The sequence below is a fragment of the Ostrinia nubilalis genome, chromosome 23 (assembly GCF_963855985.1).
Source record: "Ostrinia nubilalis chromosome 23, ilOstNubi1.1, whole genome shotgun sequence".
NCBI classification, from domain to species: domain Eukaryota; kingdom Metazoa; phylum Arthropoda; class Insecta; order Lepidoptera; family Crambidae; genus Ostrinia; species Ostrinia nubilalis.
Genome location: NC_087110.1, coordinates 3,357,199 through 3,379,363, shown reverse-complemented (window position 1 = coordinate 3,379,363; position 22,165 = coordinate 3,357,199). Strand labels below are relative to the sequence as shown.

The 22,165-nt window shown below is 43.4% G+C and overlaps 1 protein-coding gene across 1 annotated transcript; it reads right to left on the bottom strand.

Moving 5' to 3' along the window:
* Positions 1 to 2,624: 2,624 nt before the first annotated feature.
* On the bottom strand, positions 2,625 to 20,682 carry LOC135083200 (uncharacterized). Its single transcript, XM_063977934.1, has 11 exons — positions 20,554 to 20,682; positions 17,453 to 17,538; positions 16,189 to 17,249; positions 13,663 to 13,771; positions 11,946 to 12,168; positions 11,116 to 11,256; positions 9,141 to 9,352; positions 5,421 to 5,539; positions 4,193 to 4,323; positions 3,683 to 3,841; positions 2,625 to 2,810 (listed from the first exon to the last, which is right to left on the bottom strand). The coding sequence occupies exons 1-11, from the start codon at positions 20,617 to 20,619 to the stop codon at positions 2,625 to 2,627; spliced, it is 2,493 nt and encodes an 830-aa protein (XP_063834004.1). The 5' UTR covers positions 20,620 to 20,682.
* Positions 20,683 to 22,165: the final 1,483 nt, after the last annotated feature.

Here is a 22,165-nt window from a genome sequence, read left to right as displayed (position 1 = left end):
CAGCGCGCGCGCCGAGCGCACACGCCGAGTTGCTTCACAGCTTCTGCTAGTTGGAGGTCGCAGGCACGAGGTGACACAACAAGGGACTCTAGCCTTTGTTATTGGGGGTGTAGGGTCCAGTTTTGATAAGCTACTGTCGCCACTGACCTTGCTGGGAACTTAAGACACTTGGGGATAGCTTTTGCTAATATGGCTCTAAGAGTCTAGCTTCGCTAAGCTACTGTCGCCACTGACCTTGCTGGGAGGATCGTAGTAACTTAAGACACTTGGGAATCTGGCTTTTGTTACTGGGGGTGTAGAGTCTAGCTTCGCTAAGCTACTGTCGCCACTGACCTTGCTGGGAGGATCGTAGTAACTTAACACACTTGGGGATCTAGCCTCTATTACTGAAGCTCTAGGTCTAGCTTCGCTAAGGTACTTTCGCCAGTCGGAGGATCTTAGAACACACTCCAGGACTCTAGCCTCTATTGCCGAGGCTGTAGGGCCCAGTTTGGTCAAGCCACTGACCTTGGCTCGGTGCGGGCGGGCGGGCGCGGGCGCCAGCGCCACGGTGAGGGTGAGGTCGCACCACATGGCGCAGCGCGCGCGCCGAGCGCACACGCCGAGTTGCTTCACAGCTTCTGCTAGTTGGAGGATCGCAGGGACGAGGCGACATGATCGGGGACTCTAGCCTTTACTACTGGGGGTGTAGGGTCTAGTTTTGATAAGCTACTGTCGCCACTGACCGCTGGGAGGACCGTAGTAACTTAAGACACTTGGGGATCTATAGTCTTTGTTAATATGGGTTGAGTCTAGCTTCGCTAAGCTACTTTGGTCACTGACCTTGCTTCCGTCAGTTGGAGGATCTTAGTATGACACTTGGGGATAGCCTTTGCTAATATGGCTCTAAGAGTCTAGCTTCGCTAAGCTACTCTCACCACTGAGCTTGTTGGAGGATCGTAGTCGCTTAGTAACACACTTGGGGAAATTTAGCCCCTATTACTGAAGCTCTAGGTCTAGCTTCGCTAAGCTACTGTCGCCACTGACCTTGCTGGGAGGATTGTAGTAACCTAAGACACTTGGGGATCTAGCCTCTATTACTGAAGCTCTAGGTCTAGCTTCGCTAAGCTACTGTCGCCACTGACCTTGCTGGGAGGATTGTAGTAACCTAAGACACTTGGGGATCTAGCCTCTATTACTGAAGCTCTAGGTCTAGCTTCGCTAAGCTACTGTCGCCACTGACCTTGCTGGGAGGATTGTAGTAACCTAAGACACTTGGGGAGCTAGCTTCTGTTACTGGGGCTGTAGAGTCTAGCTTCGTTAAGCTACTCTCACCATTGACTTTTCTTCCGTCACTTGGAGGATCTTAGAACACACTCCGGGACTCTAGCCTCTATTACTGAGGCTATAGGGTCCAGTCTCAATAAGCGACTGATGCCACTGACTTTGATTTCCTCCGTTTGAGGATCAGAGTATATTAAGACACTTGGGGATCTAGCTTTTGTTAATATGGGTTGAGTCTAGCTTCGCTAAGCTACTCTCACCATTGAGTTTGCTTCCGTCACTTGGAGGACCTAACACGCTCAGGGACTCTAGCCTCTATTACTGAGGCTGTAGGGTCCAGTTTGGTCAAGCCACTGACCTTGGCTCGGTGCGGGCGGGCGGGCGCGGGCGCCAGCGCCACGGTGAGGGTGAGGTCGCACCACATGGCGCAGCGCGCGCGCCGAGCGCACACGCCGAGTTGCTTCACAGCTTCTGCTAGTTGGAGGTCACAGGCACGAGGCGACATGATCGGGGACTCTAGCCTCTACTACTGGGGGTGTAGGGTCTAGTTTTGATAAGCTACTGTCGCCACTGACCTTGCTGGGAGGATCGTAGTAACTTAAGACACTTGAGGATCTAGCCTTTGTTACTGGGGGTGTAGGGTCTAGTTTTGATAAGCTACTGTCGCCACTGATTTTGCTGGGAGGATCGTAGTAACTTAAGACACTTGGGGATCTATAGTCTTTGTTAATATGGGTTGAGTCTAGCTTCGCTAAGCTACTCTGGTCACTGACCTTGCTTCCGTCAGTTGGAGGATCTTAGTAAGATACTTGGGGACAGCCTTTGCTAATATGGCTCTAAGAGTCTAGCTTCGCTAAGTTACTCTCACCACTGAGCTTGTTGGAGGATCGTAGTCGCTTAGTAACACACTTGGGGAAATTTAGCCTCTATTGCTGAGGCACTAGGGTCTAGCTTCGCTAAGCTACTCTCGTCACTGACCTTGATTTCGTCCGTTTGAGGATCAGAGTAACTTAAGACACTTGGGGATCTAGCTTTTGTTAATATGGGTTGAGTCTAGCTTCGCTAAGTTACTCTCGCCACTGACCTTGCTGGGAGGACCGTAGTAACTTAAGACACTTGGGGAGCTAGCTTCTGTTACTAGGGCTGTAGTCTAGCTTCGCTAAGCTAGCCAATTAGAGGCCCTAAGACACTTTGGGATCTAGCTTTTGTTAATATGGGTTGAGTCTAGCTTCGCTAAGCTACTCTCACCATTGACTGCTTCCGTCACTTGGAGGATCTAACACACTCCGGGACTCTAGCCTCTATCGCTGAGGCCCTAGGGACTCTAGCCTCTATTGCCGAGGCTGCAGGGTCCAGTTTGGTCAAGCCACTGACCTTGGCTCGGTGCGGGCGGGCGGGCGCGGGCGGGCGGGCGCGGGCGCCAGCGCCACGGTGAGGGTGAGGTCGCACCACATGGCGCAGCGCGCGCGCCGAGCGCACACGCCGAGTTGCTTCACAGCTTCTGCTAGTTGGAGGATCGCAGGGACGAGGCGACATGATCGGGGACTCTAGCCTTTACTACTGGGGGTGTAGGGTCTAGTTTTGATAAGCTACTGTCGCCACTGACCTTGCTGGGAGGATCGTAGTAAGACACTTGGGGATAGCCTTTGCTAATATGGCTCTAAGAGTCTAGCTTCGCTAAGCTACTGTCGCCACTGACTTTGCTGGGAGGGTCGTAGTAACTTAAGACACTTGGGGAGCTAGCTTCTGTTACTAGGGCTGTAGAGTCAAGCTTCGCTAAGCTACTCTGGTCACTGACTTTGCTTCCGTCAGTTGGAGGATCTTAGTAAGACACTTGGGGATAGCTTTTGCTAATAGCTCTAAGAGTCTAGCTTCGCTAAGCTACTGTCACCGCTGACCTGACCTTGCTGGGAGGATCGTAGTAACTTAAGACACTTGGAGATAGCCTTTGCTGATATGGCTCTAAGAGTCTAGCTTCGCTAAGCTACTGTCGCCACTGACCTTGCTGGGAGGATCGTAGTAACTTAAGACACTTGGAGATAGCCTTTGCTGATATGGCTCTAAGAGTCTAGCTTCGCTAAGCTACTGTCGCCACTGACCTTGCTGGGAGGATCGTAGTAACTTAAGACACTTGGAGATAGCCTTTGCTGATATGGCTCTAAGAGTCTAGCTTCGCTAAGCTACTGTCGCCTCTGACCTTGCTGGGAGGATCGTAGTAACTTAACACACTTGGAGATAGCCTTTGCTGATATGGCTCTAAGAGTCTAGCTTCGCTAAGCTACTTTCGCCTCGCAGCTTGCTTCCATCAGTTGGAGCATCTTAGAACACGCTCCGGGACTCCAGCCTCTATTGCTGAGGCGCTAGGGACTCTAGCCTCTATTGCCGAGGCTGTAGGGTCCAGTCTCGTCAAGCCACTGACCTTGGCTCGGTGCGGGCGGGCGGGCGCGGGCGCCAGCGCCACGGTGAGGGTGAGGTCGCACCACATGGCGCAGCGCGCGCGCCGAGCGCACACGCCGAGTTGCTTCACAGCTTCTGCTAGTTGGAGGATCGCAGGCACGAGGCGACACAACAAGGGACTCTAGCCTTTATTACTGGGGGTGTAGGGTCCAGTTTTGATAAGCTACTGTCGCCACTGAGCTTGTTGGAGGATCGTAGTAACTTGAGACACTTGGGGATCTAGCGTTTGTTACTAGGGCTGTAGTCTAGCTTCGCTAAGCTAGCCAATTAGAGGCCCTAAGACACTTGGGGATCTAGCTTTTGTTAATATGGGTTGAGTCTAGCTTCGCTAAGCTACTCTCACCATTGAGTTTGCTTCCGTCACTTGGAGGACCTAACACGCTCCGGGGACTCTAGCCTCTATTGCCGAGGCGCTAGGGACTCTAGCCTCTATTGCCGAGGCTGTAGGGTCCAGTTTGGTCAAGCCACTGACCTTGGCTCGGTGCGGGCGGGCGGGCGCGGGCGCCAGCGCCACGGTGAGGGTGAGGTCGCACCACATGGCGCAGCGCGCGCGCCGAGCGCACACGCCGAGTTGCTTCACAGCTTCTGCCAGTTGGAGGATCGCTGCTGGTAGACAAATTTAGGTATTAGTGTTATATTCTTAATGTAGTAGTATTATGCCTGTATTCACCATCAATCCCTAATTTTTAAGTGACCCCTTTGAAAGCAAAATTCCTGTTATTAGGGGTCACTTAACATTTAGGGATTGATGGTGGAAACGGGCATAAATAAACATATTATAGCCTGACCAGGAACATAAAAACCCTGGCATAGAGGCGCGTCAATTGCATTTGATAGTGCAACATAGTATTAATTTGTTTATAAACAAAAATATTTCTTTGCCCCAACAGAATAAATAAAACAACAAACATAAGCTACGATAGCCAAACGGCAAAGGGGTCGGATTGGCCGACTCGTTATCCGAGGAACGTGGGTTCGAATCTTTGAACCTAGCTGACGATTGACTATAATTGTGGTGAGACCACTTGTGACACAAGATATTTAGCTTAGTACGAGGGGCTAAAGGAGGCTAATTAAAAAAAAAAGATTGTGCCAAAGCACCCACTCATCACATTTACTCTGTCAATCTGCACCCCCCATACCAAATTGCCTTCCCTCCCCCCAAATTGCCCCTAAACTGGATTCTCTCCATCAATCTTTCCCCCTGACAGAAGCTAGGACTCACAAAAAAACAACAAAAGGTGATTTTGTGCCAAAAAAGCACCCAATCATTTCATTTAAATATTCCGCTATTTTTTTAATGCGCTGATTCTACTCCACACTGATGTCTGGAGCCTTTAATGGATGGTATTGTTTGTTTACACATACAATGTCACATATTTTGTTGCAGTTTCATACAAAACTTGCGCGTAAAAAGCAAATCTAGTATTTAAAATCAACAAACTTCTAATGCTCGTAACTCAGTTCAGACCGAGTTTAGAGGTATACATGTCATAGTAAGTTTGGTTTATTACACTATTTTGTAATCAAAAAACAAGGTTTGGTCGATGGCCGCGCGAAAAAAAAAAGACGCCAATTTCCGGCATTGTCTTTTGTATCCCCCCCAGACCAGATTGCCCTCCCTCTAACCCCCCCGAAAAGATTGGACTCCTTCCATCAATCTGCCCCACTGACATAGAAACTAGAAGCTAGGTACTCACGGTCAGAACGCATGTATCGCGCGTGATGCGGCGATAATTCGCGACGACGCGCGGCTTGCACTGCTCCCACGGCACTACGCCATGATAGCATAGCGCTTTCTACCTCGCTATGCGGTGCGCTGTAACAAACATTAAACATTTTAGGATTCTGAGCCGCCTAAACGGTAGACAGACGACATCCGGCAGCAGGCTGGAGTAAACTGGATGCAAGTGGCCAGGGACAGAAGTCGGTGGAGGGTTGAAGACGAGGCCTATGTTCGAAGTCGAACCCCCTAACTAAAGGCTGAATATAGATATATCAGTCTTTAGCGGGTTCGATCTAGTGTTAGATAGATAGAGGGTTCTGAGACCAACAGGTGCCATAGGGACACTACTGACTACTGGTAATATCTTGGCTAGTTATTTCTTTGAAGGACTCCGACAGGTTTAAGTGCGTTTTGGCAGGGAGTCGCATATAACCCGACTAGGGTAAAAAAGACAGGTCTCCCGCTTGGTGGACCGACGATCTGGTCACATGGTGCACCGACGATCCGGTGAAGGTCACAGAAAGCTCCTGGATGTGTGTAGCACAGGACCAGTTTTTGTGGAAATCCTCGGGGGAGACCTTTGTTAAGCAATAGACGACACTTTCTTTAATCCACAACGAGGAGCTTTCTTAAACTGAAGATCAAACCGAAGGTGGAAGCGAGCATCACCTGGAATCTTCGACCACAGAGAAACTGGATATCCTACCTTCAACTGCCGGAACAACATTGGGTAGCTAGACGGACTAAGATCCAACTGATAGTCATACTCGGAACCTCTGGACCTAAAGCAGGTTACATAAGGTTGAAATTCCACTCACATCTCAGCCAGACTCTTGACGTCGTCCTTCCAAGAGCTAGGGTCAAACTTAGCTGGGTATAACCCACTGTCTTTCTCAAGACAAAATATACAATTTACCGCAAAATACAGCCTGTAAATAACAATAACAAACAGTACAACTCATCTCAGCCAGATTCTTGACGTCGTCCTTCCAAGAGCTAGGGTCGAACGTGGCCGGGTCCACGCCGCTGTCCTTCTCCTTATCATGGGCTACGTTCTCCTGCCCTCGCTTCAGGACCGTGATCTTCGTGACCTGATCACTTGGTGGACCAACGACCTGGTGAAAGTCGTTGTGAAGACCGAGGAAAGAAGCGCAGGTCTCTCACTTGGTGGACCGACGATCTGGTCACTTGGTGAACCGACGATCTGGTCACTTGGTGGACCGACGATCTGGTCACTTGGTGAACCGACGATCTGGTCACTTGGTGAACCGACGATCTGGTCACTTGGTAGATCGAAGATCTGGTCACTTGGTGGACCGACGATCTGGTCACTTGGTAGATCGAAGATCTGGTCACTTGGTGGACCGACGATTTGGTCACTTGGTGGACCGACGATCTGGTCACTTGGTGGACCGACGATCTGATTACTTGGTGGACCGACGATCTGGTCACTTGGTGGACCGACGATCTGTCACTTGGTGGACCGACGATCTGGTCACTTGGTGGACCGACGATCTGGTCACTTGGTGGACCGACGATCTGGTCACTTGGTGGACCGACGATCTGGTCACTTGGTGGACCGACGATCTGGTCACTTGGTGGACCGACGATCTGGTCACTTGGTGGACCGACGATCTGGTCACTTGGTGGACCGACGATCTGGTCACTTGGTGGACCGACGGTCTGGTCACTAGGTGGACCGACGATCTGGTCACTTGGTGGACAACGATCTGGTCACTTGGTGGACCGACGATCTGGTCACTTGGTGAACCGACGATCTGGTCACTTGGTAGATCGAAGATCTGGTCACTTGGTGGACCGACGTTCTGGTCACTTGGTGGACCGACGTTCTGGTCACTTGGTGGACAGACGATCTGGTCACTTGGTGAACCGACGATCTGGTCACTTGGTGGACCGACGATCTGGTCACTTGGTGGACCGACGATCTGGTCACTTGGTGGACCGACGATCTGGTCACTTGGTGGACCGACGATCTGGTCACTTGGTGGACCGACGATCTGGTCACTTGGTGGACCGACGATCTGGTCCCTTGGTGGACCGACGATCTGGTCACTTGGTGGACCAACGATCTGGTCACTTGGTGGACGGGAGGAAGCTTTTAAAATTAGGTAAGATTGGAAATCTTACCTAATGATCAGGCTGAAGGTGGAAGCGAGCATCACCAGGAATCTTCAACCACAGAGAAACTGGATATCCTACCTTCAACTGCCGGAACAACATTGAGTAGCTTGACGGACTAAGATCAAGCCCCCACTGGTAATCATACTCGGAACCTCAGGATCTAAAGCAGGTACATAAGGTAGAAATTCCACTCACATCTCAGCCAGATTCTTGACGTCATCCTTCCAAGAGCTAGGGTCAAACTTGGCTGGGTATATCCCACTGTCTTTCTCAAGACAAAATATACAATTTACCGCAAAATACAGCCTGTAAATAACAATAACAAACAGTACAACTCACATCTCAGCCAGATTCTTGACGTCGTCCTTCCAAGAGCTAGGGTCGAACGTGGCCGGGTCCACGCCGCTGTCCTTCTCCTTATCATGGGCTACGTTCTCCTGCCCTCGCTTCAGGACCGTGATCTTCGTGACCTGATCACTTGGTGGACCAACGACCTGGTGAAAGTCGTTGTGAAGACCGAGGAAAGAAGCGCAGGTCTCTCACTTGGTGGACCGACGATCTGGTCACTTGGTGAACCGACGATCTGGTCACTTGGTGGACCGACGATCTGGTCACTTGGTGGACCGACGATCTGGTCACTTGGTGGACCGACGATCTGGTCACTTGGTGGACCGACGATCTGGTCACTTGGTGGACCGACGATCTGGTCCCTTGGTGGACCGACGATCTGGTCACTTGGTGGACCGACGATCTGGTCACTTGGAAGATCGAGGATCTGGTCACTTGGTGACCGACGATCTGGTCACTTGGTGGACCGACGATCTGGTCACTTGGTGGACCGACGGTCTGGTCACTTGGTGGACCGACGTTCTGGTCACTTGGTGGACCGACGTTCTGGTGACTTGGTGGACCGACGTTCTGGTGACTTGGTGGACCGACGATCTGGTCACTTGGTGGACCGACGATCTAGTCACTTGGTGGACCGACGATCTGGTCACTTGGTGGACCTACGATCTGGTGACTTGGTGGACCGACGATCTGGTCACATGGTGGACCGACGATCTGGTCACTAGGTGGACCGACGATCTGGTCACTTGGTGGACCGACGATCTGGTCACTTGGTGGACCGACGATCTGGTCACTTGGTGGACCGACGGTCTGGTCACTCGGTGGACGGGAGGAAGCTTTTTTAAAATTAGGTAAGATTGGAAATCTTACCTAATGATCAGGCTGAAGGTGGAAGCGTGCATCACCTGGAATCTTCAACCACAGAGAAACTGGATATCCTACCTTCAACTGCCGGAACAACATTGAGTAGCTTGACGGACTAAGATCAAGCCCCCACTGGTAATCATACTCGGAACCTCAGGATCTAAAGCAGGTTACATAAGGTTGAAATGCCACTCACATCTCAGCCAGATTCTTGACGTCGTCCTTCCAATAGCTAGGGTCAAACTTAGCAGGGTATAACCCACTGTCTTTCTCAAGACAAAATATACAATTTACCGCAAAATACAGGCTGTAAATAACAATAACAAACAGTACAACTCACATCTCAGCCAGATTCTTGACGTCGTCTTTCCAAGAGCTAGGGTCGAACGTGGCCGGGTCCACGCCGCTGTCCTTCTCCTTATCATGAGCTACGTTCTCCTGCCCTCGCTTCAGGACCGTGATCTTCGCGTCTTCGGATTTAACTGGCTTCTTGTTTTGAGCTACGCACACACTCGCTCGTAGTGTCTCCATCTTGCCCATTAGGGTTAATACCTGTTGAATGAAAAGATTGTTTGTATAGATGACCCACGCTGAACTGTCCCACCAAACTCAATGACAGGGGGGCGCTACCATCGTTCAACTATATGGTTTCCAACATGGCAAAAATCTGAACCAGCGATCCGGTATTGACGGTGGCGCCCCACTGTCAATGTCATCGACAGGACAGTCCAGTATTTTGGAACTATAGAGTGAATTTCTATTATTACAATATTATACAAAACACCAGTGATACTTGCCAATGTAGCTTTTGTATTCTAAATCAAAACTAGTCCTAGGTTGTCTAGCGTATGTAGGTAAGTTTTGACATTTATAACTTGAATTCGACAGGGGAGTAAATCTAGCTTTTCTAGCCTATGAAGGTAAGATCTGGACCGTACTTTTACCCACCTTAGTATGTTCTCTCAGCATATCCGTAGTCTATCGACTCTAGTGGGGCAAGATATGGCACAGGTATGGAGTTGGATGACGACACAGCTCGGCCGGGGTAAGCTAAGGCTAGCTTAGCCTTACTTACCGAGCTAGCTTTACAATCTACATCAGAAGAAGTCCTAGCTTTACTAGTTCATGTTGGTAAGTTCTGAAATTTATGACTTGAATTCGACATGGGAGTAAATCTAGCTTTTCTAGCCTGCGTAGCTATTTGTAGCCTACCTTAGTATGTTCCCTCAGCATATCCACAGTGAGTCTATCGACCCTAGTGGGGCAAGGAGGCAGTCTCGGCACAGGTATGGAGTTGGACGAGGACACAGCTCGGCCGGGGTAAGCTAAGGCTAGCCTAGCCATACTGTCTAACTAGCTTTAGAATCTACATCAGAAGAATTCCTAACTTTTTTAACCTTTGAAGGTAAGAGCTTAATATGAGTTGAATTCCATACCCGAGTAAATTTAGCTTTTCTAGCCTGCGTAGGTAAAATCTAACATTTATAGCCTACCTTAGTATGTTCTCTCAGCATATCCACAGTGAGTCTATCGACTCTAGTGGAGCAAGGAGGCAGTCTCGGCACAGGTATGGAGTTGGAAGACGACTCAGCTCGGCCGGAGTAAGCTAAGGCTAGCCTAGCCATACTAACTAGCTTTAGAATCTACATCAGAAGAAGTCCTAGCTTTACTAGTTCATGTAGGTAAGTTCTGACATTTATGACTTGAATTCGACATGGGAGTAAATCTAGCTTTTCTAGCCTGCGTAGCTATTTGTAGCCTACCTTAGTATGTTCCCTCAGCATATCCACGGTGAGTCTGTCCACTCTAGTGGGGCAAGGAGGCAGTCTCGGCACAGGTATGGAGTTGGACGAGGACACAGCTCGGCCGGGGTAAGCTAAGGCTAGCCTAGTCATACTTGCAAAGCTCGCTTTTGAGTCTACGTCAGAATAAGTCCTGGTTTTTTTAGCTTATGTAAGTAAGTTCTGACATTTATGACTTGAATAGACAATTTGACACCATTCCTCAATAATTCGAAATCACAACTTTTCTAAAAAGACACTTTATTCTGGTCTTAAAAACTGAATTAATTTTAAATTACATGTAAATTACGATTATAGTCGCATTGTAATTGAAAAAAGTAGTTTAATTGAGTTGAAAAAATAGTGACGTCACTTGCTTGTAGTGCCATACAAAATCTATGGGAGAGTTTCGTTTTGACAGATTTAAAAAGTACGTCAACTGATTGGTTGTGTCAACATGTCTATTCGACATGGGAGTAAATCTAGTTTTTCTAGCCTGTGTATGTAATACCTGGACCGTACTTTTAGACCTACCTTAGTATGTTCCCTCAGCATATCCACAGTGAGTCTGTCCACTCTAGTGGGGCAAGGAGGCAGTCTCGGCACAGGTATGGAGTTGGACGACGACACAGCTCGGCCGGGGTAAGCTAAGGCTAGCCTAGCCATACTGTCTAACTAGCTTTAGAATCTACATCAGAAATCCTAAATTTTCTAGCCCATGTAGGTAATCCTGACATTTCTGAGCTAACCTTAAATTCGACATAGGAGTAAATCTAGCTTTTCTAGCCTGCGTAGGTATTTGTAGCCTACCTTAGTATGTTCCCTCAGCATATCCACAGTGAGTCTATCGACTCTAGTGGGGCAAGGGGGCAGTCTCGGCACAGGTATGGAGTTGGACGACGACACAGCTCGGCCGGGGTAAGCTAAGGCTAGCCTAGCCATACTGTCTAGCTAGCTTTAGAATCTACATCAGAAATCCTAAATTTTCTAGCCCATGTAGGTAATCCTGACATTTCTGAGCTAACTTCTACATAAGAGTAGGTCTAGCTTTTCTAGCCTGCGTAGGTAACAGCTCGTATAAATGACCTACCTTAGTATGTTCCCTCAGCATATCCACAGTGAGTCTATCGACCCTAGTGGGGCAAGGAGGCAGTCTCGGCACAGGTATGGAGTTGGACGACGACACAGCTCGCCCGGGGTAAGCTAAGGCTAGCCTAGCCCTACTGTCTAGCTAGCTTTAGAATCTACATCAGAAGAAGTCCTAGCTTTACTAGTTCATGTAGGTAAGTTCTGACATTTGTGACTTGAATTCGACATAGGAGTAAATCTAGCTTTTCTAGCCTGCGTAGGTATTTGTAGCCTACCTTAGTATGTTCCCTCAGCATATCCACAGTGAGTCTGTCCACTCTAGTGGGGCAAGGAGGCAGTCTCGGCACAGGTATGGAGTTGGACGACGACACAGCTCGGCCGGGGTAAGCTAAGGCTAGCCTAGCCTCGGTCCGCTTGCGTTCGCGCTCCAATTGACGCCATTGCTCGTAGCACGCGTCGAGGCGAGCGTGGAGGATACTCGATGATGACGCTGCACCTCTGGAAATGGTATTATTTATTTAGTAAACAATAAGGAGTCTTATGTGCAGTCAAGAGTAAATCAGAGTATACATTTTGTTGTAATATAGCCTGTATTACAATGCCATAAGATGCCATTGTGTTGAGCTTGACAGTAAAAGGAGTTCGTTCGTTCGTTCGTTTCAGCCGAAAGACATCCACTGCTGGACAAAGGCCTCCCCCAAGGATTTCCACAAAGACCGGTCCTGCGCCGCTCGCATCCAGGCACCTCCCGCGACCTTCACCAGATCGTCGGTCCACCTAGTGGGAGGCCTGCCCACGCTACGTCTTCCGGCTCGTGGTCGCCACTCAAAGAGGTAAGAGTAGGATGGTAAGCGGAGTGAATAACTCAAATTCTGACTGACAATGGTTGAATATGATGAAACTTGAGCCCTCTACTAGATGCACTTCCATATTAATTGCAGGTCTTAATCGACTGGACGAAATTTGAAATGAGCGTAGGAAGTTCTTATAGCAGCTAATATTTATGTAAACTTTACATAAAAATACCTCAATTTTTTATGTAAAATGCTTACTATTAATTATTATTATTTTTATCCCAACTAATATTATAAATGCGAAAGTAACTCTGTCTGTCTGTCTGTCTGTCTGTCTGTCTGTCTGTTACGCTTTCCCGCTTAAACCTCGCAACCGATTTTGATGAAATTTGGCATAGAGATAGTTTGAGTCCCGGGAAAGAACATAGGATAGTTTTTATCCCGGTTTTTGAAACAGGGACGCGCGCGATAAAGTTTTTCTGTGACAGACAAAATTCCACGCGGGCGAAGCCGCGGGCGGAAAGCTAGTTATATCAATAACGTTACCCAAATCTGAATCACACTTGTATTCATTGCACAATTTGAGATATACTTTGCAGATATCTATTTGTGACGCAAAACAAACCATATCGACTTGGAATATGACCCAATTTTTATTAAATTTATTCTAATGTGCGGGATGCGGTATCAATCATTATATTGTTTACGCAATCATTGTATCATCTTTAAGATGTTTTCAATTAAATACTGAAGTATAAATGTAGGAAATGTAGGAGAGAGCTAGTACTGGTAGTGACTAAATATAAAGTGGGATATTTTTCTAAAGGTCATAGCAGACATATCAACTCGGAAAGGAATCAACACCGTATCGCCTTTTGCGAGCTGTCATCGCATTTCGCGCGCTGTCCGCGAGGCGAGGCGTTTACGTTACTGTGCGGATAAGTGTGCGTTGCAGTGTTTTGGAGTTGGAGTGAAACTCAAACAAAGAATACTAATCACCTCGAGTTGATACGGTTACGATCCCTTTCTGGGTTGATAAATGTGCTACGGCCTTTATTGGCGTTCTTAAGAGAAGGTTTTCGTTTGGTTATATAAAATTTTAAGCGTTCCATTTAAATTAAAAACTACGATAAGTATGATTGACCCAGAACACAGGCCTTAAAAAGTCCGAAAGGCAGAAAATAAATACAAATCTTACCTCATATTCCTCATAGCATAAAACGGCGCCAAAAGTGGTAAATCGAGCATAGGCGATGGCAACACTGGCGGCGGGACGGGCGGACTAGGCCCTAACAACGCGCCCAGACCTGGGAAAATGAAATATACTTGTTAGTAATCCGTTGAAAAGAGTTATTGTTTACTAGTGGATCCCGTTTTACCCCCTTAGGGATTGAATTTTGCAAAGTCCCGTCTTAGTGAGAACCTACGTTCTAGAAGGAACCCCCATGCAAAATTTGAGCACTTGTAAAGCCTGGTCCGTGAGCACGTAGAATTTTGTCCAATGACCCCAAGCTACCCATCCTTATCGCTCGCGCATAATTAGGTATATTGCTGTCGCGACTGTGCGACGGGCGCCTGCAGTGAATGTGCGAGAACGTGCTTACGGACCAGGCTTTAGTTTCTCAGATTTCGTGATGAGTGAGAGAGCCAGTCAGTCAATTAATGATCTCTCGCTTTTATAAATATAGATTTGTCACAAGAGTGAACTGGTCACAGGGAAAAGCATTATTGTAGGTTCGTCACACATTCAATATTTTTCGAGACGATTGATGTTACTTATTCACGTTAATGACGGATTTACTTTCAATGTATGAAAGTTACAAAAGTGGGTTGAATAAAATCTTTGTTTCTTTCTTTCATAATAAAACAAAGAAAGTTAGCTTTTTGCTAGAGTTTTTGAATGACGGTAATTGCGCATTATTTGTTGTTATTGCATTATGTACAATACATATTATTAGTGCATTAATTTACATAGGATTGAAGTATAAAAATAGAATATAATGTAAGTATTTCCATAAACATGCGTCGATTTACGTAATTAATCGTCGCCTGTATAATTTGACTGCAGCAGTAACAGTTAGTAGGTTTCTTTATGTTCGTCATGCCCGTTTTCACCATCAATCCCTAATTTTAAGTAACCCCTATGGTTATACTTATAAGGCATTTTGTTTTCTAAGGGCACTTAAAAATGGGGAATTATAAAACGAGCGACTAAAAAAAAACTTTGCGACTGATGATGGCATACTGTTTTAATACCTTGAGCGGTATGAATTTGAGTAAGCGAAAAATTAACCAAACTAACGACGAATATTGATCAATAATAAAATCCAGAACGAACTTACAAAATGTGGGTTTTGATTATTACATTTCAGACATAAAAATACTATCCGGGCGACTAAATTACTAAGTGAGCGACTAGAAATACAGAGAGGGCAACTTTAATATGAAGATACATTAGATTTTTCTAATTGAGGTTTTACTGAACGAACTACAAAAAAGTTAATTCTAAGCAAAGTTTTGTGAGCTGCTTTATTAATGATTATTGGTTACTGATATTATATTTGAGGTCTCATGTTTTTTATTTTGATACGCTTTATTAATGAAAACTACAGATTGTTACAGCGCGCGAATTCGAATGGGGGCGGGGCGACTGTCCCGAATTTTTAACAAAATATGTATGCAAACACGTTTTGGGTCTAGCAATTCGGCTCAAACTAACAACACCGCCACTGGAAGCAAAACTGATACCTATTGGACAAAAAAGAAAACGAGGCCGGCCCGCTAAGTCCAAGCCAGCACTTATCATACAGTGACGATGAGTAGGTAGAGCTCCTCAATCCTCATAGGTACCAATCAATGAACCTTATTAATAAGATTACTTTTTTTTGGGTTGACAGAAGCGACTTATTTTATTTTGTTTTGTTTTTTCGATTTAAGAAAATACAAATTTATTTAATTTTTCGTAATACATTGTTTCATTTGATTACCTACCCTTAAATTTTAATGATTTATTTTTTCGCTACCAGAATAGTGTTCCGTCAAATATTTATTTCATAAGATCATTTTTTATTTAAATGTGGGCTCATAATAGTATTTTTCAAAGTAGTTTTTGCATTCGAAACACTTCATTAAAGTTAAAAATACCGCTCAGTATAAAAAAAGCATTTGCCAAATATTGAAAAAAATGCAGGACCTAACGTTGACACTCAATCAAATATTAGGTCGCTCAAATATTATGAAGCTTCTCATTTTGTATTTTAAGGAACTCAATTTTTTTTTTTGTAAGTTGCTGTTCTTTTGATTTTTCGTCACTCGCACTCAGTCGCTCACTTAGTAATTCTTTAGCCCACATTAATTATTTTTGACACTTACAACATAAATTTACAGTCGCTCGTTTAAATACTACCCCTTAAAAATTACAGATTTATGGTGAAAACGGACATTATTCATTTAACCCTAGATGCTATCACTAGTGAAAGTGACAAATACAATTTACAAAATTGACTCTTGACTGTGATATAAAACTATAACAAACGCTAGATTAATCCACTAGAACATATACTAAACTTCTTTTAGGGAATATGATAATGAAAACACTGTCGTAAATAACAGTAAACAACTGGTTTAATGTCAAAAGACGAATTAAAACCATAAAATAAAAAGTTAATTAAATGACATGACACACAACTACATGTTAATATTAAAATGAAACAAATAAACTCACCAAGATTGAAAGGAGTGTTCTCATGCAAGAAAGAGACATCCACGTTCAAAGGGTTAGGTGGAGGTCGATTCCTCATCAACATGGTCATTTGTCTGGCCAATTCCTGATTCTGCCTCAACAAAGCCTGGTTATTGCCCAAAGCGTTCTCAAAATTCGTTCTCTGCTCATTCAACCCATTTACTGGATAATTCTCTCGAGGCATCTGATTAATGTCACGTCTTTGCATAAAATCGTTCTGATGGAAGCCGTTAGGTTTAAAATTCAAATTGTTGGCCCCCGAAACCGGCGTGTTTTGGTTCGGATATTCGAAGTTCTGGATCGGACTTCGCTCGTTCATTTGAGACATCATATCGTAGAAATTGTCCCCAATGAAGTTCTTTGGAGGGGGTTGCTGGAAGCCTTGATTGTAAAACATTTTCTCCTGCATTTTGTTGAAGTCTTCTTGGTAATGCCCGTCCATGGGCATTTTGAAATCCATGTTATTTTGGATCGGATTTTCGTCTCTCGATCGATCCATCGATAGGTTCAAATGGTTCAAATAGCTTAGCAACTCTGCCTCCTGACTCTGGTCTTTGTAACCGTCGAATTTGTTCGGGAATCGCTGGTTATTAAATGGGTTTTCGTAGCTGCCATAGTTCAAATCCAAATTCAAACTGTTCGGTCGGTTGTAGTTGTTCATGTATGTCGTGTCAGGTAGCGAGTTTCTTTGGCTCGGTTCGAAGAAGTTGTAATACTTGTCGTCGTACTTTGGACTCGAGAATTGGGCGCCGCCAATCTCCTGGGCAGCTAATCGGAGAAGGTTGAGCTGTTCTGGCGTGACGTCAGAGTTGGATTCTGGGAACGGGTCGATGCCCAGTAAGGTGCTGACGTCACTTTCAGGGTAATTGACGAAGTTTGAGCCTCCATAACCGTTTTGTAAATAGTTACAGCCGTTCTGGTCGTTTTGGCCATAGTTGTATAGGTTCTGGTAGTATGACGGTGGTACGTATGAGGTGTTTGTGTCGGCTTTGGGGTACTGGCCAGGTAGACCGCTTAGCGTTTTATCCTGGACCGGGTTTGAGCTGCAAAGGAATAAAATAACTGTTTCAGTAAAATTTTTATAGTTTATAGGACGAGAATCGTTCCCGACGCCCTTTTTGGAACGCCAGGTACAGACGACAGCACTTCAAGACAATTCGGCATCTTATGCCATTGTAATAACCGCTATTTTGCAATAACGTAAAGCCTGATGTGCTATCGACTGTGCTACGGATTGAATGCTGACCTGCTTCCTTCTGTAGGTGTTGTCTCGTCGAGAATCTTTGTGATGAGATCACGGACCATCGAGTTTTCCTCCATAATGCGTTCCGACTGGAAAGAATTAACAAAAAAAGATTTTAAGAGGATGACATCGAAAGTGATTTTTCAGGAATATTCAGGTTTTATTTAAGAATTTTTCGCAAACCACGTAATCGAGTGGAAGCCGACATAACTTGCAAAACACAGATAGGGAACATAAAAGTTGGAGGATACTTCTGCTGGTTGGCAAACAAACTTACATTATTAAACTAACTTTTGGAAATTGGCATGGGATAGATAACTTCAAAAAGATAGAACTTTGATACAAACTGTCTAGCCTTTTAACACCCCATTAAATATTATCCTAATAAGCAAAGACTGTTCATTGTGGAAAACCTTGGAGGAGGCCTTTGTCCAGCAGTGGACGTCATTTGGCTGAAACGAACGAACGAACTAAGCAAAGACACAAATAATATCATAGCCTCTTAATATCTAACTAATGAAAGGATCATTCAATATGATTTTCTTAGTAAAAGCTAGAGGTATCTAATATCTTGCTCAACCGGATAAGCTATTTCATTAACAAGTGAAAAGGTGACCTTAATGATACGATCACCTTACAATCCTTTGTGATTACAATGAATGAAAAATATTCAAATAGGGATATGACATAAACATGTTATCTAATATCAACAATTTAAGGTGCTAATCTCATTACTAACAACTGGTATTTCTCACAACAAGTATGACATCATTTGGTGCACTTATAAAAAGTCATGTTTAGCCTGGCAACAGAAAGTGCAAAAAGAAATAAGTGTTTTTTGCCCAGCCAACACATAATGATATCTGGTAATCAGCCCTAGGACGTCCACTGCTGATCATAGGCCTCCTCCAATGACTTCCATGTTGACCGGTTAGTCCTCAGTAAATGAATAAATTAATAAAGCCAAGTGCTGCTGAATACTTATCTTTATACATAATCTAATGCATCATAGTAAAATGAGGAATAGAATATTTTATCCTACATTTTTGGCACTTAAAAATACACAAGATATTTTTAGATTCCCCTAGTTTTCCTAGAATGTAACAGATAAATTAATTATGAAGAATGTGCTTATGTTAATTTTAACCAGGACGTTATAAATAGCAAGTGATTCGTGAATTTTGCATGTATAATATGTAGATTGAGTTATGAATAACAATTGTGACTGCAACTTTGTGCTCTTGTATGCTAAAATGTTGCGTCCAATTGTTATTGATAGGTCAATAACACGATGCCATCGCGACAACTGATTGCAAGATTGCACTTTCAAAGAGTTGATTCAAACGAACACAACAAAACATTGCTTGTAATATAAATGCCATTTGTACACATTTTTGTGAAGCATGAAGAATAACTAAAATAAGAAATGCTGTAATATGCTATACACCAATCAGTAACAAGATGGGCTCCTAATACTTAGTTTTATTCTCAAGTTATAAATACTTTGTGGTTAAATTTTATAAAATCAATCGCTCCAGAAAATTATAGCCTGAGAGTTGGCCCCACTGGAGAAGGCTTTCCATAACAATACTACCATAATGCTAAATTAGGAAGTGCAGAGCCACAGACACAAACATAGCTAGCCGTAATGGCCTTCTTCAATTTGTCAAAATATCTTGAATTTAGCAATATGCGGGTTATTATTATTCAGCTACTAGGAAAAATTGCAAATCCAAAAGATAATGCACTGCAATCACAAATAATAATGTATTCTAGCATAATCTCAATAGAAGTCAAATGTTTGACCACAAAATGGATGTACCTACTGAGTTACTAAAATGTCAATTATTGATGTATTGTCTAGCAATGTGTACAAAAAAGTGGATAAACCGCCATTGAGGTGTGCAATAAACAATAATGGGAAAGACTTAGTTGTAAATGACATATTGAGACAACACAAACATTGATTAATAGTGAAATATACACAAGGTCATTTGAATTTATGCATTTACGTATAACTTTTGCTAAATCTAACACTGGGAATATTTAAATTGGTACCTATTACCATTCTGAAAATAAGAAAAATTCAAAAAATCAGAAACAACAAAATTAGACAACAAACAAAACTAACAGATGCCCTCCAAAAAGCTTTAAAACTAAAATGGCAGTGGGCTGGACACCTAGCAAGGTACAAAGATAGAAGATGGACTATAACATCAACAGAATGGAAGGGACCGAAGGGGAAGAGGAATGTTGGGAGACCCAAAGAAAGGTGGGCTGATGATATAATGAGAGTAGCGGGAGAAAATTGGCTCGACCTATCCCAGGACAGGAAGAATTGGAGCGGAATGGAGGAGGCTTTTGCCCATACAGGGGTGCCACAAGAGTGAAGACAAATGCTTCTAACTTAATTTATAAAATTGTAAACTTGTGGAAATAAAAGCTTTTTATTTTATTTTATTATTATTATTTTATTACCTATTATTATAACATCAGAATTAGAAATGGGGCATTGGTGACATTTTGTCACATACATGGTACAAAAACAATAAGTAAGTGCTGTTTATTGTGAATATTATTAATAGCTACATTAGAGTCTCATTTCTGAGTGAATGGAAATTAGGTAACTTTTGCACCTGCTTCTAACCTCAGCAGTGAAGGACATGTCTCATAAACAAAATTACAGAGAAAGTAGGAACAAAATTAAGCATATTGAGAAGTGGCATTACCTAACAAGATCTCAGTAAAATTCCAATAAGAATGTTGTAATATTCACCAGCATTGTGTAATAGTTAAATAGATTATTACATTACCTTGTTATTTTGTCCTCTAACGTGCAAACTACATAATTCTAAAAATATTGTGTGCATTCTTCAGATGTCATCGTCCAAACTCGAGGGCAAAAAACACATCGACACTAACTAAACAGCACTATTTATCCATGTTTTATCCAAACAACACCACCAACTCACGCGAATGTTAATAACAAACACATTTCAATAGATTCGCTGAGATTTTTCCCGGATTTTGGGTCAAATTGACAGCTCAAGACATTTACTACACCCATGTAAAATGGCAAGTTTTCACAACACTTCACCACTTACCTGATCAGATTCATTTTCGACGGTTTTGTACGTATTACCTATGTGACATAGATCACTGAAGGCCATTTAAATTAAAAGTTATTCCTTGCCACGATACATACGAGCTTTTGGTGCTAAGCCATTTTTTCTATGACCTACATGTGTATGTATAAAATTGTACGTGCTACAACTACAGTGTTGCTGTCAAATAAACGAGAGGCAAAATACGAAACTGATTTTGTACTTGATAAAATTGATTGAATTGTATGATTACTTACTGGAATTCAGGTAAAATATTAAAACAAACACTTTATAATATTTTGCAAATTTCCCGCCCTTTGATCAATTTGATTGAAAATACTTTTTTTTATTTTTTAGTCAATGCATTTTTTGACAGGAAAAATTAGATGTGCACTTATCTGCATAGTATTTTTAGTAATTATATCGATATTAAATAATAACAGGAATTTTATTTAGGACATTTAATCGTATTTTTATTAAATAATAACGAAATTTGTATTAAGCCTCTCTCATTTAGAAATAATAATATTTTCACTGTGGCAACCCAAGTATTTTCACGAAGAGCACAAAAATGTCAAAATGCAAGAAATTTTCATTTTCTTTAAGAAGTTACAATCGACGTTGAATAGATGGCGCTCGCACCCGTTACGATTCATTGTACTAACAAGTTATAGATGGCACTGGTGTAAGATATTAGTTTATTTCGCAGAAATAAAAAAATCTAAAAAATAATATTTATTAATATGTTATAATAAAGTCTCTTTAAAATACTCTGTCATACTTGGGTATTGTATTTTTCAAGCTTCTCATCATCATCATTTAAGCCACAGGACCAAGGAACATATTATTTTACTCACAGGACTTTCACAGCTGAACTTAAGTACGTCTGGCCCAGCGTTGCCAGACGTCCCGATTTTTAAATCAAATTTAATTGTCCCGCGCGGGACAGGCTCTGTCCCGCTTTTCGGAGAGAGACACTCACTTCACCAGACTATTGTTTGAAACGCCATATTATTCTAAAGAATATTTTTTTTATTTCGATTTTTTTTTATTTTTTTATTCTAAAGACGAATTTAACGATAGAGTAAATCTGATTTAAAATATTATTTTTTTGTTAAAATACATTTTCTATGGCTACTTTTGCTATCTATAATTTTAAGTCAAATAAAAGGATAAATATTTGAAAACCTCTGATTATATACGTTTTTTTACTATGTCCCGCTTCTGACGGAAGAATCCCGCTATTTTCACTCAAAAAGTACCAAAGTCCCGACTTGGCGAAAAAAAAAAACTGGCAACGCTGCTGGTCTGGCCTCTCACTCTCACTCATAATGATTTCTAGATTGATCAGCCAGTGCTTAACACAAACATTTTGTCCCTACCGGGATTCGATCTGTCGGCGCTTACTTAGTCCGTTGCAAACCATCATAAGACCGACCGCCGAAAAGTAATATTCATCGTTGACCTTCCAATAAAACAATTGAAAGTCTATAGATCTCCTAACATCACATAAAATCAAAAATCAAAATAAAAATCAAAAATATTTATTCAGTTTAGACCACAAGTGGCACTTATGCATATTATAAGCAGTACCTACCTAGTAGGTATCTAC

Bases quoted from the DNA above. Each gene is read 5' to 3' on its own strand.
- LOC135083200 (XM_063977934.1), bottom strand. From the start codon at position 20,619: ATGGCCTTCAGTGATCTATGTCACATAGGTAATACGTACAAAACCGTC. The intron at 17,250-17,452 runs GTCAGCATTCAA...ATTCCTTTGCAG, and splicing joins ACACCTACAGAAGGAAGCAG to CTCAAACCCGGTCCAGGATA. The intron at 3,842-4,192 runs GTCAGTGGCTTG...AATAAAGGCTAG, and splicing joins CCCGCCCGCACCGAGCCAAG to AGTCCCTTGTTGTGTCGCCT.